We start from the raw sequence: 17,797 nt of genomic DNA, 5'->3' as shown, positions 1-17,797 counted from the left end.
CCATAATCATAATGTGTATCACAAATACAAAATTTACAAAAAAAAAAAAAAAGAAGAAAAAAGAAGAAGTTACAACAAATTATCATTAATATCGCATTGTCTATATACTAAAAATGGCAGACGTAATATTAATCAAGATATTTTCCCTATGCTATGCACTTATATAAGGTATATGTAGAATAAAGTAAGTTGGCGACTGTTCAGTCGGAACTTAACATCATTTAGGTACCGGGTAATTGCAAAAACTCTCAGAGTTTGCAAATTCCTATTCACATATCGATTTCAACTAGGTCACGTATAGTACAATTGACTGAGTGCTTTCCACACTCCCATGCTCAGCACACTTTCTTAATCATTTTAACCAGTTCCGTATACAGAATGCAATCACGTCCTCGTGGCTTGCAAATCTCGCGATGATCGAGTCTTATGCCACACACATCGCCAATGCCGGGATCTGTTAACAGAATAAAGGATTGAGATTAATATTTTGATGTTAAAAAGGATTTAGGATTTTAGCAGACCTGCCGAATCTACGCCCACAATACGCAAATACAGAACCGACATAAGGGTCAGGGCAGTCTCCACAAAACTAAATACTTCGATCTTCAAATGACCCATGTGATAGAGTCCGGCAAAACGGCGATGCAGATCTAGCAAATACTTGTTGTCTGTAAGAATGTTGCGTTAATTAACTTTAGGTTATTCCTTTAAAGAGTTTGGATTGCTTTCTCATACTTTTCTCAATTTCCAGTAATTCGACAGAGCGCGATAGCAGCGGCGCCTTAATGCTGGCCAAATGGGAGCCTCGATGTGGCACCGAGTAGAAGAAACAACCACGTGCTGAGCGCCAAAGTGGCGTCATGGCCGGTCGACCACATTCCCAGGCATCGACCATAATTTGCTTAATGAATAATCCTCCCTTGGAGTGACCCACATAGATGATGGGATGACCATGGCCAACACGCTGTTGAATTAACAGCTCGGCCATTTCCCTTGAACGCTGAATGAGACTGGAGCGCGACTCTTTTCGTTTCCACAGCGGACGCCAGAGATATTGGTCGGTTGTATAGTTAAGGGCAATGACCCTTACACCAGGACAATCCAGAGGTAGCCAATCACCGGGCCAACATTTGGAATAGTTGGCATCATTTGGTGAGGGTTTCGTTTGTTTTTTGTTGTTGGCTTGGGTGGATTTGCGTTTTGTTGCAGCTGTAGAGGATTGAGGTGAAGAATTGGCGGTACAAGTAGATGGCATAGTCTCACTTCCTTCGGCCTCCAGCATGGACTCAAGCTCTGCTTGCAGCAGACGACTCTTGTCATGCATGCGCAAACGGAATGTGGGGAAACTATACTCGATGCCCTGACAAATTTGTATATCCTCCGGTTCACCACACACATAGGCATAGCTGTGGAATGATGAGAATCTCATTAGATTGCCTGGGCATCAGCAAATGACATGGATTACTTACTCCTCCAACTGATCATCTGAATCGGAAACATTGAAATTGAAACGTTGTTGCTGGGATTCCATTGTGCGTCGCAATTTGACACGCTGTTGGATCTGTGGAGCATCATCCGTCATGTCCGAGGAACGTGGGCAAGAGGCAAATTTAGCCCGCTTCTCCTTGGGAGCAGGATGAACGGCAGCACTGCGCGAGTGACGTGGTCTTTTGGGCGGACGCACTGGTGGCCGGGGTGGACGATCAAACTCCACAGGCTGGCGATCATTTTGCCACAAGCCCTGCTTCCAAGTGTTTACCAGCGAGCCATGCAGGCCATGAATAAGCACAATATCCGCCCGAATGGGTTCACCAGGTGGCGGTTCGGCCAATATATTGAGGGTGCAACAACTGGGGGCATCCGAGGATCTGCCTATGCTGTACGAGTAAACAGGCGGACTCAAGCCCTGCAACGGTGTACTGGGTATAGATGGCGTGGCAGGAGCACTTATCGTATCTGGCAAACTCTCCAGACCATCCTGCGATTTGCGTAATTTAAGTAGATTGAGCAGAGGCCCCAGACGATTTGAAACTGCCAAAGAAGATGTGAGAGTAAGCGTCAGCGTCGAGTCAGCGAAATCTCATCACTTACCCTGTACTGAGGAAAGATTTAATGAAACCGTATTGGCCGCAAAAGCAACCAGATTGGTCAGCGCCTGTCTGCTGGAGGCCAAATTCTGCAATACGCGTAAAACGCGCACATCTCGAATGCCCTTAATGCCACGAGCCACACCATTGGCCAGAGGCAATACAAGACGCACAAGTATGCCAAAGACCACTCGCATGCTGCCGCTGTTCTTTGCATCACTGTGTGTGTGTGTGTGTGTGTGTGAGTAAAAATTGTCATTGTTTAATTGATCAGATACAACTGATTGATTTGCCTTTCGGCACTTACATTTCCATTAAAGCTCCGCCACTGCTCGAACGGACCAGCTCGCTGACCGTTTGCTCCTCTTCTTGTCGGTTGATTTCCACCTCGTTCGCTTCATCATTGTGTCGGGACCAATTTGGTTGCTCTGTTGAATCATCGACAACAAGTGCTTTGTTCAGCAGCCTCTGGCCACTCTCCTCGGCGATTCTCATCATGGCTATGTCACATACGTAATTCTCATCGATTTGCCTCAGCGGTGAACCGCTCTTTTGTTTACTCTTAACGTTGCTGCTGCTGCTGCTGCTGCTGCTGCTCTGTTTGCCTATATCGTCGTCGTCGTCATCTTCAATTGGTCTATCATGGGTTAATTCAACACTGTTGTCGCTATACATTCCCGAATCAATGTTGCTCCTGACTTTACGATTTCTGTTGTTGCTGTTGTTCTTGTTGTTGTTGTTGTTGGTACGGAAACCTGGCTGACTGCCAATTAATTGAAATTCAACATGTTGTTGCCATTGGCAATTCACTGTAAGAATGCAAATTTACTTTTAATCATACGATACGGGACTTCAAATCTGCAAAATAACGTGCTCTATTGTATGGCAATTTACTCTTTATTCCACACGGTTTACCGCACAGAAACAAACAGACAGAAAGAAAGAAAGAGGGTAACAGAGACTGAATGAATTTGCTCGGGTTAAAAATAAAATGAAAACCAAGCCTTGACGATGTTGCTGCAGTAAATCACTCATACGACATGTTGAGCCAGGCGCACAAGCAAACTAAAGACCGCAGGCAAAGAGTTTTTTTCAATGCCACTTGTCAAGGTAAAATTTTCACACGGTATCTCAGCGTAATTAAAAAATAACAAAAACAAAAAAGCAAAAACAAGAACAAGTAACTTCAACTAAAGTTATGGGTTAAAAGGAAAGGTTATACAGCAAATGAACATATATGAAAAAACTTTAAAAAACTTCAACAAGGCATTAAACAAAAGGCAACTTTGATATTTTTTATATAGAACTTCCTTAATGTATCTTGTATATGCTTTAAAAGCAAACGAGGGTTCTTCCAAAGATATAGATGAAAAGAAAAGTAAAGTACTTGCAACTTTTAGTTAACCTCGCTAAATCATCAACATCTACATAATATTCATTTACTGGAATGCTGTCATAAGTTAATGAAGCAGAACTATTCCTTACGTCACATGTGTGTTGTTTATTTTGTGGCAATACGTTATTTACCCTCTCCAATTTCAATTGGATTGAAGCTTCTTATCGTATGTGTTTAAACTAGTTTGATTTGCCAACGAAATTAGAAACCAAAAGCCAGAACTAGTAAACTCTTTAGATTATCAACGCAATCAGGGAAAAATAAACAAACTAAAACTCTCTAATCAGTCATAGAAAAAATATATCTCAACATCGAAAATAGAAAAGAAAAAACTACAAAATAAATTGTTAAATCACAGAGAATTAAATTCAAGTTCAAACTGATTGGGCAGATAAGGATATGCGTTAGAAAAAAGAGGAAAGACAGATTACATTTAGTTGACGAACTTAAAGGTTATTAAAAACTGATTGAGAAAGCCAAGAACATTTGAAAAGCTCTCTTGTGTGCATTATTTAGTCATCTGTCGAATGAAAACACTTGTAGAAAACAAAAGGCTATGTAATATATATTTTTATAGTGGGACCCATTCATTCAGTTAAACTTGTCAAAACGTATATATGTATATAGTATTTCTAATTTGTTTTCGCTTTTGCTTGGCAATCCAATTAGTTGATGAAGCAACAACTGCTTATGTATGTGCCCTGCCTGCCACACGTCAAACATGCCGCATAATGCCTGTGATGTGGTATTTAGTTATTGCTATCGTAATGCCTCCAAACCCAACCACCCACCTGCCAGAGTTATGGCATTCGAGTGGCAGCAAAGGTTCAAGTTGAGGGTCGAGACACACTAGGGAAGCATGCCAGAAAGCTCGTTGCATGCCACAGGCAGCAGCAGCAGCAACAGCAACAAAGACGGATGACGGATGACGCGGCGGCGAAGGTGGAGGTACATACAATATATTTTGCGGCTGCTATTAATAGAAGAAAATGCGGCAACATGCAAAATAAATTCCGCCTTTATTGTTATACACTATGTATGCTATTTATATGTGACAAGCAGATGCCTACAAGCAACAGCAAGTGCAAGTGAAAAACGAATCTCGATCTTGATTTAAAAATTAACACCCACCTACACATATGATTCAACGATATAGCTCGACTCTGGCTCAACTTACACTAGGCAAACAACTGGGGACGATTCACTTGGCTAAACCACTCACTATGCAAATCAAAATGAAACTGCGATTGCACTCCCAATGGGCACCTTGATGCGCGTTCAGTTGAGGCCTGACTGCGGTTTGGTTTTCTCTGCTATTGTCTTTGAGTGCACTCGAGGGACAGAGGAGAGACATCGAGAGAAAGAGAGAGAGACAGAAAGAGAGTGAGTTCTTCAGACAATTGCCGCGTTCCGTTGTTGTTAGTTGTTATGTTGGTTGTTTGGTTCAATTCAAGTGGTCGGTCTGAAAATTGACTTACTTCTAATATAAGTGAATTGAACAGACAGCAAATAAGTTCAATTCATTTGCCACTTTTTGCTTATCATTCGATTGTTTTTTCTTTTGTCTGGCTTTGTATGGAGAAATGAGAAATTTTCCAATTGTATTTACTAAAACTAAGCACTGATAGGCTAAGGATTATCTATTTCCAACTAAATGAATTTAATTAATTCACTTAAAATTTAAAGAAGGAACAAAGGTCGTTATAATATTGAGATAACCAATTGACAGAAGAGGGTTACGAACTCTTATAATTGATTTAAATAGATATACAAAATATTTATTATAATTCCCAAAACGTAAAGAGGAGCAAAAGACAGAGAGGGAGGAAAAAAATGAATGCAAATCTTATCAAGTGGCAATTGGTGAGAATTGTAAAACTTTATTATGCAAAAACTTAAACAAGACCCGCACACACAAACAGGCTGTGTGGTGGTGGTAGTGGTGGAAGGAGGTTTAGGCGGGAGGGTGTGGCGTTTATGTTAGCCACGTTTTGGACATGCTTGTGCTACCACAGCTGCTACCAATGGGCACACAGATTACTAACGCTCGCCATGGACTTTGACCAGTTGCAGTTGTTGTTTAATTTATCATCAAACTGAATGCATTCCCTCTCTAGAGACCGATAAGTCTTTGTCTCTCTCTCTGTTCCTTCTTTCTCTATCTCTTTGTGTGTATATATCTTCTCTTTGGTCTTTTGTTTGGCTATTTATCAATTTATAGCTATGGAAACTTGACAACATTTTGGATTTTGTAATGCATTTTTCATTCGATTTGATACTCTGCTTTGGTTTTTGTGTACCCTTTCGAAAAGATTGTATTCAAATAGGGCTTAACCTATCCTCTGATGTGGGTAGAAGCTTTTTACACAACATAAATTGATTAGTAATAGGGAAATGAGAGAGGAATGTATCTTTCTGAAGTTAATTAAGTGGCAATATATGGTACAATAACTAAGTTAAAGCATTTTTATGTCCAGTTCCCTTAAGTTTTATTAAGCTTAAATTTATCACAAACAAAAATAATCTACAACTTGATTCATTTAGTTATTCATGCGTTTGCTTTCATCTCGAACTTTTCCTTTAATTTCTTTAATGACTCATTTTCCACAGCATTTTTTGGAAATTGTAATGGAAAAATTTAGTAAATATTTTAAACTAAATTTAAAATGGTTTTTTGAACAAGGAAATCGGCTATAAATTTAAGATAAACAATTTCATAAAAATCACTAGTACATTGACCTAGTTGAAGCTTAGTCATAGCTTATATATAGTCAGTTTTTGGTTAACGAATTGAAAATCAAGAAAATGAACCGATTTTTTTTTTGAAAAAGAGTTATACTTGATTGTGTTGGCCCATAACAAGCTGTTAACTGTATAATAATTGGCCAAATCATGCATACATAAATGCACGCAAGGTGCTCGGCATACTAATTAAATTGTCGCATGTCGATTGTCGATTGCATGCCTGAATGGCCAGTCAACCTATATCATTTGATGCGAAATGTGTGCAATAAACTAGAACAAAAACATTTGTCATCAACATCATGATCATCTTTGTCATCTTTATCATCATCATCAGCAGCAGAAGCATCGATGACAATGGAACAAATAATAATGGGGATAATATTCCAACATTGACATTGATTTGTATAACCGATAGAGTGCGGAGTTAAGGGTATGTGTACGATATGTACATATATACATAGTTTATATTTGTGGGTTCAAGTGCTTTTCCTTTGTCCGATAAGATAGACATTTCAGATTTACTTATACGTAAATGGTATATGCACTTAATTGTTATTTATATCTCTTCCCCTTAAAAAAAAAAGAATTTAAATAAAAAACATTAATGCATTGTGAAAGATATTTTAAATGCTTTCGTTGGAAGGTCACTTGAATTTAGTGGGTCAAATGTGGTTGACATTTTCCACTTCCAACTGTGCAAATACAAGGTAATGAAAGTGCAAAGACATAATGAAAGTGAAATGTCAGGCCAATTGTCCTTTTGTCTGACTCACTACGACCATTAACATTATTTTAATTGTGCTAAGAGAATAATGATTCAAAAAGAAAAGACTGATAAGTAACCTCATATAGCTCTTATACTGGGTCAACCTATTTATATATCTCATATATTTTATATATGAACCATGTGAAGCAAAACTGAAAATATAATGAGAGAAAATTCAATAAATTTCACTTTTTTCCATAATAAAAGCAGCTCGACAACAACCCAACCAAAAACAAAAAAATAAAATTCAATGAAAAACTTGTTATGCAAAATACGAAATTAAATTTAACATAAAACATCAGGCCATACGCCTCTTTTATATAAGTTTGCATATTTATTTGTTAGTCTGTCCATTTAGTTAGAATTAGAGCCTTGACTACTAAATGAATGAAGAAGTCAGCAGACATCGGTCAGTCGATTGCATAATTAGCTTCTGATATCCAATTAATGTAAGGGTATATTAGATACAATGAAAATAAACAGATGTCGAGAATTTCTACCTGTAATTAATCAGATATGACATAGATTTATAACTAGTCTAGACTCTGTAGATAAAACTTGCTAAATAAAAGATAAAGTGTTTAAAATTTAATAAACTTTAAGTTAACTAAGGAGTAAGAAATAGTTAAAGGGTATTTGTAAATTCTTTCTCAGTTCTTAGCATATATAATTAATGTATTTTTGTATTCTTTACATACTTAGACAAAACATTGACTTTGGTAATGATATGACTCTATCGACACCTGAAACCCTCAAAGAACCCTTTTAATTAGGGCTACTTATAGAAACATTTCTATGATTAAATAAGCTTTGGACTTTAATCAAAAGAAATAGAAAAACTTTCATATATTTGTACATATATAGGAACATAAGGGGGGAACATAAGCCGCACAAACACACACACGTACATGTACACCCACTCAGAGACACTTTATAATCTCTATCTCTCAGTGGAACCGGCATCAAAACAATGCTAAGAGAAGAACCACAGAATTCGCTTTATAAAATTCCACAAAAGAGCAAACATTTTGAGGAAAGAGAAGGTATGTAGCTCTCTTTATTTGAGAAGTTGAGGTTGACTATGGTCGTGGACGACGACGACAACGGCGACGGCGACGCCGCCTTAACCTTCAGGCAAAAGAAATGAAATAATTTGTGAACCCAAGAAGACGAGAAACGTGTTTTGAATATACAATGGAGGGGGAGAGTTGAATGGAAATTTTTAGAAGGGGCTATTTTGGAGGCGTTCAAAGACCCCCCTGTACTTCGCTGAGAACTTATCATGCTGTTTTATTTTATGAAACACAAGAGTTTCCTAAGTTTGCTATCAATTGTCAATGGTTCTGGTTGAACTAAGAAGGTCACATTGGATAAGCTTTAGCTAATGGTAACTAGTTATATGGCCATTATAGTTGAGATAGAAATAATTCATGATTTGGCCACAGTTGAATAACCCTCAATTTTTGTTTATCTCAATGTTTGACGGAAAAATGCTTTAGAAATCTGTTCCAATGACCGATTGTTCTAATGGTGGCTAAAATTTTTGTTTATTGTAGGCAATTAATGTTTGGTTTTTATGGCAAATGTTAAAATTTGAGAACATCATTTGGCATGGTCTCTGATTATTCCCCCGTTAAGCGAAATTTTGCCTGCGGCGCTGGAAATTCGAGATATAATGTCATCATCATATATCAGCTGATTTGGAGAATAGCGGCTTGATTTATGTGTGGGTGTGTGTGTGTGTGTGTGTTGGTAAAGGGGTGATAATAGAGGGTTTAGGCGAGAATCCAATTTGTCTTGTGTGATAAAAATTTCTAGGTGATTTGTGATATTGTGGGTCAGATGTTAATGAATCGATTAGCAGATAGAATATGTCAACTAAATCCAGTCATCTGTGTTAAATATTTAATACACACAAATGTATGTATGATTTATAACTAAAAAAAATTCTCACCTGGCTGGATGGGTTTATGATTAAATATTTTATCAGCAGGAATAGCAAGAAATGTCGGCGTTAGCAACTGTTTTTAGTTGTTTTTGCTTTGTTATGTTTTTTGTCTTGTAAACAAATAGTAGAATTTTCCACATGTACACCTGACACGTGCGTTTCAGGGTGTGGGTGTATACCCACATAAACACACACACACATACACACACACACACGCAGAGAGATGAGAAGGAGTATAAAGTAAGAGCAGGAAAAGGATATTAAGGACCAGAAGGCTAACTAATGTCCCATGCGTTCCATAAGCAAATACGCTTTTTAATGGATATACATATATATAAGTATATATGTATATTATGTACACACACACACGAAACACATCTAAACAAGTGTGCGCACACACACAAACAATAACGAGCGAGAGCAACAACAAAAAAGCTAAATAAAGCTTTAATAGAACGTAGACCGACCCGTTTGAAGACTCAACAGCAACTAAAACTACTATTACAATTTTATTTTGTTTTTAAAAAAATACAACACACACATTCACACCACAAAGCCAACACACTCGTACACACACACACACACACATGGCATCCGCCTGTAATCTGTCTATCTGTGTGTCAACAAAGCTTTATATACACTGCAAAAGTTTTTCTTTTTAGGGTATATTAGTTCTCGCATACAAGTAGAAAATTTCTAATCAACAATTTTAAGTTTGCTTAAAATAAGCGAAAACTAAAAAGAAGCCATGGACCGGAAACAGGAAGTAAGTACAAGGATCAGCCTAGAGGATAGGCAACAAATATTTTAATAGGCAACTTTAATTAAAGCGCTCAAGTAATAAATGCTTTTTGTCCTAAGTATTTACTACTATCTTCTTCACTAGTGAAGTGTATTTGCCCAACGACTTGTTGACTTTTATTCAATTTCAAGAGAGAGTGAGAGAGAGCAACAGGGATTTTGTGGGGCTTGCCAACTTGGTTAAAGCTTGGCATGGCGCCAAAAAACTTTTATTTCAAAATTTGAATACATTTTGTTTTTCCATAAGCAAGCAAATATATCGAAATACGATTATATATGCTTGGATAAATTTTTTTTTCTTTACGGCCCAGACGATGGGTCTTCGACAAATTGATTGGCAATTATTGATATCAATGGCTGCCAAATGAAAAAATTGTTGTTAATCTAACATTGTAGTTAGTCCCAAAAAAATGAATTGCCTCCCCTTCATGACGACGACGATGATGATGATGATGAGGAGGAGCTTTCCGAGCTACTATCACTGGAGCCACTGCCATGGCCATGTTTGTGACGACGTGCTTTCTTCTCATCAATCACCTCATAGCTGGGCAGGGTGGAGTTGCTCGAATCGGAGCTGCTGCTGGAGGTGCTGCTACTGCTTGATTCCTCAGTGACGGCCTCGATTTTCCGTGATTTTCTGCACAATATTTGAGGAGCATAATTTGATTAATTTACATTGACTCCAATGATTCGCTCACCCACTTCTTGTCCTTTTTGTCGGCAGCATTTTTAAGTCGCTTCTGTTTCTTGGCATTCATCAGGTCACAATCACTGGGAGAACTTGTGCAATTCCGTTTGGATTTCTTGCCCTTTTTGTCCTTGCGGCGATTGTCCTTATCCGTGCCGCTTGCCTTGGTGGAATACAGATTCTGCGAGCTAGCCGTAGAATAGCCAGTATCCTTGCGTTTACGTTTCTTTCTGAAAATTGAGAGTATTATTTTTTTTTGCATAAACTTTTATGTGGCTGTAACTTACTTATCCTTCTTGTCCTTTTTCTTTGTACTAAATGCCGTTTCCGCCTGCTCTACATAATCTTTATCCTTGGCTCTGCATTTGTTTTGATGGTTTTAAAGGGGTTTTTATTGGCTTTGTTTGCTACTTACTTTTTGATTTTCTTTTTAACCTCGCCGCTACGCTCATTAGATATCATATAGATACTATTCTGATCCGTATCATGAACTCGTCGTCGAGATTGATATTGACGTGACTTTGCCATGCGACTTTCACGACGATTTTTCCAGAATTCCGCATTTACCACATAAAGGCGATAGAGTTGTAATACAATAACTAAAGAATTTTTACCTAAAAAAATGAACCAAATAAATATAAATAGAAGTAGATAACTCTCAGATACTCACATGTGAAAAACACATTCATATAGTTGATAAGTTCGTATTGAAGTATAATAAGCAGACGAAAGGTGAGGAATGGAGCGTCCTGAAGTATAACATTGAGTACAATGCCCCAGACATCAATGCCACAACAGCAATTCTGACAACAATCCGTGTGCCTAAATGACAAAAATATATATTTTAAATGAAATTGGAAAGAGTCTCATATATTTGAAACTCACTCCTCCTTTTGGTTTGAGCCACTTCCACGGGGTCGTCGACCCCTTGTGGCCGACAGCACAATGGTGAACTGCATTAGGCTCCATGACCAAATGCCTAAAGTCAGTTTAACCAACAAGTCAATGCTTGCTATCTTATCATCCTTGTAGGAGTCAAAGAACTCTATAATGTCGGCGGCAGTGCCAATATAAACCAAAAGCAGCTGACTAAGCTGATCACGTGTTAGATCTCCCTTGGGCAATAGCCACCGACCCACAATTAGGATGAGCATTAGGAATTGCTCAATTAGAGTGGTCCAGGTGTCCGTACTCATGGGTGGCAAAACGATGCCAGCATCGTTAAGTAGATCAGCCACTGGAGCCATGTTGCCTGTGTTGCTGTTGTTTTTGCTGACTGTAAAAGTGTTGTTGTTGCCAGCATTATAGCTGGTAGCGTTTGCATTTGCTGCAGCTGCATCCCTTATTTGCTGCATTCTCCGTTCAATTTTGTCCAGTTCCAGCAACCAAATAGCCGGTACAATGCTGGCTAAGTAAAGAAAAACCGATGGGCAGAACCTAAACAAAATCATAAGAGATCCTTCAGCAATTATTGATTGATATGTATATAGAGAAAAAGAGAGCGAGAGACATATGGCCGTCTTTTTTTTAGGGAACAGCCAAAACAAACAACAAGTCAGAGTGATGCGACAAAAGGTAAACAAGACACAGACTTATACGCATTCCCCGGCCCCCGCAATGACCCACCATGAAATATGGTCTCTTCCTGCCGCTGACGCCCTGCCATCATGGAGAGGTGGAAATTCCATTAAAGTTTTTACTACTACAAAGCGTGGATAGGTGTGGTCCGTGATTGTCTGGCGGGTGGGGGGCGAGTTAGAGACCCACACACATTAAACACATGATTTCACTTTTAATTGAAAATCAAAAACCCGAAGATGACGTCAACGTCAGCCGCTCGTTGTTTACATTTTCTTCCACTGACCATAAATTGGGAATTACAGGATCAGACAATATTTGGAAACTTACCAACGCCATTCCTGGGTTTTCTTGATCATAATGGTGAATATTCCCTCCAAAAGCAGCAATAAAAGAGGTCCACATAGTGCCCAATAGAGGATATCCTTTTTGAATATCGTCACTTGCCAAACGGCAAGCAAACTGTGGGCACTGAAAATGATCCTCGTAAGGATCGCCATGCTTGTTGAGATTATTTTAGCCATTTTGTAAAAGTATATATATATATCACATAGTCCTGGTTTCAAGCCTGTTAAATCTGCTCCTTCTCGAATCCTATTGAACCGTACACAACGAAATGCCAAACGCAACTAACTTGACTGACAGCAAAAATCGTTGTCTAAACGCTTTCATTAGATGTTTAAATGCTTTTTAAGAAATTAAGGACACCGCCGTGCGAACGACGACGCGTAATTGGTGAATGAACGCGAATGCGAGAAACGAATGTGTACACAATCTTCCTTTAGCGAGGATATAAGCAGGGCGTGCAGAGAAGGATACCTTACGTTTGGCATTTTGGTATAATAACAATTATAATTATAATATATTACATGGATCCTAGTTTAATAAGATGTATTTATTAATTTTCAAATGGTTTAACCAAATCGTTTTCCTTTCCACTTTTTTCCTGTAACGCTCCTCACATAAGTCAGTTTTTCATACATTCATAATTATCAGTCTATGTAGTCTAATTTATAATTAGATAAAAAGTTTTCGAAGTTGTCTGCAGGAGATCTCCACGGGGTTTTCAGTGCAAGACTTTAACTTGACACTCCCCTGGAAACGCCCATGCAAACACCTTACGATTATAGGTTTCACCTGATTTTTTTTTCTTCTAGCATTCAATGCAATGCAAACAAATCGGAGATGTAACGAGCGCCGAGCCTTGGCCATCAAAATGGCGCTAATATGTTGCGGCTGGTAAAACTTATGGTCATCATAAAAATCAACCACCGAATGATGTTTACGTTTTTCATTTGTGGTAATGTAGGGTCAATGCTTTTGAGCATGCGAAGCCATTGAACAACTTTTGTCACAGGACGACCAACTGTTGGACACATGTCGTTTTTAGTCGTAATTAAAATAAAATTCAAAAGTGCCGCTTAATTTGAGGAACAGTGTTGAGCAACGGTAGCATTGCTTGCCGTTTTAACCTTTGCACTAGGTGGCAACGCACGGTCAAAACTATCCGCACTGTTGCACAGTTTCGGTAATTGTTACTTCTGGCAACTCTATTGTGCCATGCTGTGTTTTTTGTAAACAAACTGAAATGTCGTCGCCAAGTGAATCCTCCTCCGCTTCGGAACCTGAGCCCAGCAGCGATGAAGAGACACAGGTAGTAAATGACAGGAAATATGTTAAAAGGTCACATTTACTGGTATGCCGTCCATTTACTTCCATAGTCCACAATTCGTGAGGATCTTAAGACCATGAGCCTCGAAGAGATTATGCAGCTGAAAGAGCAGCTTGGAGCCAAAGTATACAAGGAGGCGGTGCTAGGTGGCAAAAGCGGAAAGGCGCGAGCCAAACAGGTTAAAGGCAAAACAGAACTAAAACGTCTGAACAAGAATCGTCCGCGTGAGATAAGCTCCAGGCGACAGGTACCATTTTTGGGAGCGGAATTACGTGTGGAACGCAAAAAGACCAATGAGTTGCGTGATCCACGCTTTGACGAGAAGTCAGGAAACTTTAGTATAGACACTTTCAAGAAAAATTACAAATTCGTCTCCAAAATACGCACCAAGGAAGTGGGCCAATTGAAAAAGCAGCTGGACGATGTGGCCGACGATGAGGAGAAGCAGAAAATCAAACACTCCATGCAGCGCCTGATCAACAAAAATGTTGAGGACAAGAAATGGCACCTTAAGCAGCATATACTGAAAAAAGAAAAACAGGAAATTCAAAAGGCTCACAACGAAGGCCGCGAACCTCACTACCTGACCAAGCGTGAGTATTTGCTTGTCCTTTGCTTCAACCAGTCCACCTTTCACTATCTCTATTTCCTTTTACAGAGGAACGTCGTGCCAAGGAGTTGGTGGCCCAATATGAACATCTCAAGAGTACTGGAAAGCTAAATAAACATCTAGAGAAGCGCCGCAAGAAGAATGCTGCTAAAGATCGCAAGCGCATTGGCATAGAATAGAATAGTTGCCTAGATAATTTAATTTTACATCTTTATTAACAATTAAAACGGAAAACAAGACCATTGTGCGTTGTTAGCCTGTACGCAACATCTTGGCATCGCGTTTCTCCTGCAGATCGCGCCTCTGCTCTTCCACAATAACCTTGCGTTCCTCCAGAAATTGGCCATATTCTGTCGCATCTAAATCTCTGACCACTTTGATGCCACAGGTGCGTGCGATTCCAATGAGCATTTCACACATTTGCTATAAAAGGACACAAGTTGAGTTCACAATTTCATTTCGGAGGATTCATTTTTACTCACCTGCATGGTAAGCATTACATTGGGCGGATCTTGGATTTTAATTTGGGCAATTTCATATAAATGCTTTAAAGTTATCATGCCAGCCACCTCACGGCCGGGCGTCATTGTACCGCGCTGTATGCCCGCTGCCTGTTTCAGGAAAAACGTGGCCGGCGGATGGTGTATGGTCAGGTCATAGGTACGATCGCTATTTACGGATATGCGGCAGGGTAATGGCACGCCTTCCTTCATTTCTGCAGTCTTGGTGTTAAAGTCCTTACAGAAGGCTGCTATATTGATGGCACGCTGCAAATAAATTGTTAGTTTTCCGGCATAATCAACAACCATAACTCATACTAACCTGGCCCAGCATTGGTCCCAGTGGCGGTCCAGCCGCTGCCATGCCGGCGGGTATATTTGTCTTCAATTTGGTAGTGTGCGTCACTCGCTCTGCAACCCGTTTAAGGGATTTTAATTTAGCTGCAGCCTTGGACATTTTAATTCATTAATTTATAACAAATTGTTTCTATTTTTCTGTTGTGCAACTAGGGGAACTGCCAACTTGTTCTATAAAACAGCTGTGCAGTCGGCATGTTCAGATATTTAGTATGACCATATATTCAGTCATGCCATGGTACAATCTTAAAAGATAGCGATTAATTCACAAACAAATATTTTAAATAATTTCAAACGTAGTAGCTTGGTTTCAAATAATATTCCAAAAGCAAAATGTTTTTTGGGTTTACATGAGATTTGATACAGTACTAGCTGCTAGGCTGCTTTAAATAAATACAACAATCAACACAACACACACGCGCTCATTGATGACGTAGATGAACTGCATGAGCAAAAGAATTAAAATTATCAAAGCGTTATCTTCCGACTATGTGACACAGAACGATCAAAATTGAAAGTCAGATTGAATAACAAAAGAAATAGCAACAATTCTTTCGAAATTACTATACAACAACTAATATAAACAACTCGATGGCTTTTCGTCGAATCAACAATTTGGAATTGTTTATAAAACGATGTAGCGCTCCCACGTTATACTACTCCAGCATAAGGACGGCGACCGGCAACAACTACAGCAACAATACAGCAAATATCACCACCGACAGCAGCAGCAGCAGCAACAACAACAGCAATAGAAATAATAAGAACGATAATAATAATGAAGACAACAACAAATTCAATTGGCGCAGTTTGGTACGATTCTTTGTGCCATTTTCATTGGGTGCTGTGGCTAGTAGTCTTGTGATGAAACGTGATGATTTGGAATTGACACCCACAATATCAGCCGCTCGTCCTTCAGGGCGGCGAAGGGAATTCAACTTTATAGCGGACGTGGTGGGTGGCTGTGCCGACTCTGTTGTCTACATAGAGATCAAGGACACACGGCACTTTGACTATTTCAGTGGACAGCCCATAACAGCATCCAATGGTTCGGGTTTTGTGATAGAGCAAAATGGCCTGATTCTGACAAATGCTCATGTGGTGATCAACAAGCCACACACTATGGTCCAGGTGCGTCTGTCAGATGGGCGTACCTTTCCCGCCACCATTGAGGATGTTGACCAGACTTCTGATCTAGCCACCCTGCGCATTCAAGTCAACAACTTGCCAGTGATGAGACTGGGCAAGAGCAGCACCCTGCGTTCCGGTGAATGGGTAGTGGCTCTAGGTAGTCCTTTGGCCTTGAGCAATACGGTCACAGCAGGCGTTATAAGTTCTACGCAGCGAGCCTCACAAGAGCTGGGTCTGCGGAATCGTGACATCAACTACTTGCAAACGGATGCGGCCATTACCTTTGGCAATTCGGGAGGTCCTCTAGTAAATCTTGATGGTGAGGCAATCGGGGTAAACTCCATGAAGGTGACTGCCGGCATCAGCTTCGCCATACCAATTGACTATGTAAAAGTCTTCCTGGAAAGGGCAGCCGAGCGTCGCAAAAAGGGATCCGCCTACAAGACGGGGTATCCGGTGAAACGTTACATGGGCATCACTATGCTCACCCTAACGCCGGACATACTGTTTGAGCTAAAGTCGCGTAGCCAGAATATGCCCAGCAATCTGATGCATGGTGTGCTAGTTTGGAAGGTCATTGTAGGCTCACCAGCTCACAGGTAAGAATCTGAAAGAGTTCTTCAGAGAATTTTATATATTACCTCTTTTTTTTTTTAATTGCAGTGGTGGCTTGCAGCCGGGTGACATTGTCACCCACATCAACAAGAAGGAAATCAAAAACTCCTCAGATGTCTATGATGCTCTGGGATGTGGTGACAAAGAACTTAATATGATTATCATGAGGGGAGTGAAGCAAATGCATGTCACCATCACACCAGAGGATCCCTAATAGTCCAACAAGTGAGCTATTTCAAGTATCTTTGTTCTCTTCATGATGTAGTATTGGAAAAATTTGTAAAACAATCTTTTTACATATGTGTGATTTGCAATATAAGACAATTATTTATGGTCTCTGCCAGTTGACTAAGCAAAATTTTGCAAATATTGAGCTCGTTACCCCTGGACCTACGATTCAATCTGCAACATGGTTAGTTACGCATCGACTGGTCAGCACAAACAAACATCAACGTAAAAAAAAAAAACATCTCAGTCTGCCATCATCTTCGATTTCTCTTTCATGGAGAGCCACTGTGCGTGTGCGTCCGACAATAACCCCCGCCTCCCCTTCCAAAAAACAACAACAAAATAAACAACACCAAAAAAAAAAAACGACAGAAATGTATTTACGCTAATTGAAATATCTGGCGTTGCGATCAATCGATGCCATATTTTTTATAGGCCAAACCAGCGACAGCAACGGCAGCAGCAACAGCAACAACATCAACGAAAAACCGATATGTAAATTGAAATAAATTTATGCAACTGCATACGGTTCACTTTTTTCTTGTATACCCTGTAAAGAGAAAGGATTGATGGACATCAGGCAAAAACTCATTAACTCAATAAAAAAAGAAAAGTGACTTCTGGTATTCGAATTAAAAGAAGTCAAATATTAAGTTGATTCTAATTTTAAGAGCA

General features: G+C 39.5%; 5 protein-coding genes across 7 annotated transcripts; 2 read left to right on the top strand and 3 right to left on the bottom strand.

Moving 5' to 3' along the window:
* Window positions 1–79: 79 nt before the first annotated feature.
* Window positions 80–9,021, bottom strand: LOC6646910. 3 transcript variants are annotated; one of them, XM_002070558.4, is made up of 7 exons: window positions 8,949–9,021; window positions 2,395–2,896; window positions 2,092–2,306; window positions 1,470–2,031; window positions 736–1,406; window positions 522–668; window positions 80–454 (listed from the first exon to the last, which is right to left on the bottom strand). In XM_002070558.4, exons 2-7 carry the CDS (start codon window positions 2,760–2,762, stop codon window positions 336–338), a joined length of 2,082 nt encoding a protein of 693 aa, XP_002070594.1. In that variant the 5' UTR covers window positions 2,763–2,896; window positions 8,949–9,021; the 3' UTR covers window positions 80–335. The 3 variants fall into 3 exon arrangements, with proteins under 3 accessions (XP_002070594.1, XP_023034587.1, XP_046869456.1); XM_023178819.2 differs by lacking the exon at window positions 8,949–9,021 and adding an exon at window positions 4,706–4,794; XM_047013500.1 differs by lacking the exon at window positions 8,949–9,021 and adding an exon at window positions 3,273–3,288.
* Window positions 9,022–10,126: 1,105 nt separating this feature from the next.
* On the bottom strand, window positions 10,127–12,533 carry LOC6646911 (transmembrane protein 26). Its single transcript, XM_002070559.2, has 7 exons — window positions 12,340–12,533; window positions 11,317–11,868; window positions 11,102–11,253; window positions 10,847–11,045; window positions 10,719–10,790; window positions 10,446–10,661; window positions 10,127–10,380 (listed from the first exon to the last, which is right to left on the bottom strand). The coding sequence occupies exons 1-7, from the start codon at window positions 12,531–12,533 to the stop codon at window positions 10,170–10,172; spliced, it is 1,596 nt and encodes a 531-aa protein (XP_002070595.1). The 3' UTR covers window positions 10,127–10,169.
* A 1,012-nt stretch (window positions 12,534–13,545) lies between these two features.
* On the top strand, window positions 13,546–14,530 carry LOC6647027 (ribosomal RNA processing protein 36 homolog). The gene is made up of 3 exons (XM_002070560.4): window positions 13,546–13,663; window positions 13,731–14,274; window positions 14,340–14,530. The coding sequence occupies exons 1-3, from the start codon at window positions 13,598–13,600 to the stop codon at window positions 14,468–14,470; spliced, it is 741 nt and encodes a 246-aa protein (XP_002070596.1). The 5' UTR covers window positions 13,546–13,597; the 3' UTR covers window positions 14,471–14,530.
* Window positions 14,488–15,350, bottom strand: LOC6647028 (39S ribosomal protein L11, mitochondrial). The gene is made up of 3 exons (XM_002070561.4): window positions 15,114–15,350; window positions 14,774–15,058; window positions 14,488–14,714 (listed from the first exon to the last, which is right to left on the bottom strand). The coding sequence occupies exons 1-3, from the start codon at window positions 15,246–15,248 to the stop codon at window positions 14,544–14,546; spliced, it is 591 nt and encodes a 196-aa protein (XP_002070597.1). The 5' UTR covers window positions 15,249–15,350; the 3' UTR covers window positions 14,488–14,543.
* Window positions 15,351–15,476: 126 nt separating this feature from the next.
* LOC6647029 (serine protease HTRA2, mitochondrial) lies at window positions 15,477–17,252 on the top strand. The gene is made up of 2 exons (XM_023178820.2): window positions 15,477–16,878; window positions 16,943–17,252. Exons 1-2 carry the CDS (start codon window positions 15,740–15,742, stop codon window positions 17,106–17,108), a joined length of 1,305 nt encoding a protein of 434 aa, XP_023034588.1. The 5' UTR covers window positions 15,477–15,739; the 3' UTR covers window positions 17,109–17,252.
* The last annotated feature ends 545 nt before the right edge of the window (window positions 17,253–17,797 follow it).

Source organism: Drosophila willistoni, chromosome 3R (genome assembly GCF_018902025.1).
Source record: "Drosophila willistoni isolate 14030-0811.24 chromosome 3R, UCI_dwil_1.1, whole genome shotgun sequence".
Taxonomy (NCBI): Eukaryota; Metazoa; Arthropoda; class Insecta; order Diptera; family Drosophilidae; genus Drosophila; species Drosophila willistoni.
This window is presented reverse-complemented; position numbering and strand designations above follow the sequence as displayed.

Excerpts from the sequence above, each read along its gene's own strand:
- LOC6646910 (XM_023178819.2), bottom strand. Across the intron at positions 2,032-2,091 it reads AAATCTTTCCTCAGTACAGG|TTTCAAATCGTCTGGGGCCT; the intron begins GTAAGTGATGAG and ends CTTCTTTGGCAG. Across the intron at positions 1,407-1,469 it reads TCAGATGATCAGTTGGAGGA|CTATGCCTATGTGTGTGGTG; the intron begins GTAAGTAATCCA and ends ATCATTCCACAG.
- LOC6646911 (XM_002070559.2), bottom strand. The coding sequence starts at position 12,533 with ATGGCTAAAATAATCTCAACAAGCATGGCGATCCTTACGAGGATCATT. Across the intron at positions 11,869-12,339 it reads AAAACCCAGGAATGGCGTTG|GTTCTGCCCATCGGTTTTTC; the intron begins GTAAGTTTCCAA and ends GATTTTGTTTAG. Across the intron at positions 11,046-11,101 it reads TATGAATGTGTTTTTCACAT|GTAAAAATTCTTTAGTTATT; the intron begins GTGAGTATCTGA and ends TCATTTTTTTAG.
- LOC6647027 (XM_002070560.4), top strand. The coding sequence starts at position 13,598 with ATGTCGTCGCCAAGTGAATCCTCCTCCGCTTCGGAACCTGAGCCCAGC. Across the intron at positions 13,664-13,730 it reads GCAGCGATGAAGAGACACAG|TCCACAATTCGTGAGGATCT; the intron begins GTAGTAAATGAC and ends TTACTTCCATAG. Across the intron at positions 14,275-14,339 it reads ACCTCACTACCTGACCAAGC|AGGAACGTCGTGCCAAGGAG; the intron begins GTGAGTATTTGC and ends TTCCTTTTACAG.
- LOC6647028 (XM_002070561.4), bottom strand. The coding sequence starts at position 15,248 with ATGTCCAAGGCTGCAGCTAAATTAAAATCCCTTAAACGGGTTGCAGAG. Across the intron at positions 15,059-15,113 it reads TGGGACCAATGCTGGGCCAG|CGTGCCATCAATATAGCAGC; the intron begins GTTAGTATGAGT and ends ATTTATTTGCAG. Across the intron at positions 14,715-14,773 it reads ATGTAATGCTTACCATGCAG|CAAATGTGTGAAATGCTCAT; the intron begins GTGAGTAAAAAT and ends GTCCTTTTATAG.
- LOC6647029 (XM_023178820.2), top strand. The coding sequence starts at position 15,740 with ATGGCTTTTCGTCGAATCAACAATTTGGAATTGTTTATAAAACGATGT. Across the intron at positions 16,879-16,942 it reads GTAGGCTCACCAGCTCACAG|TGGTGGCTTGCAGCCGGGTG; the intron begins GTAAGAATCTGA and ends TTTTAATTGCAG.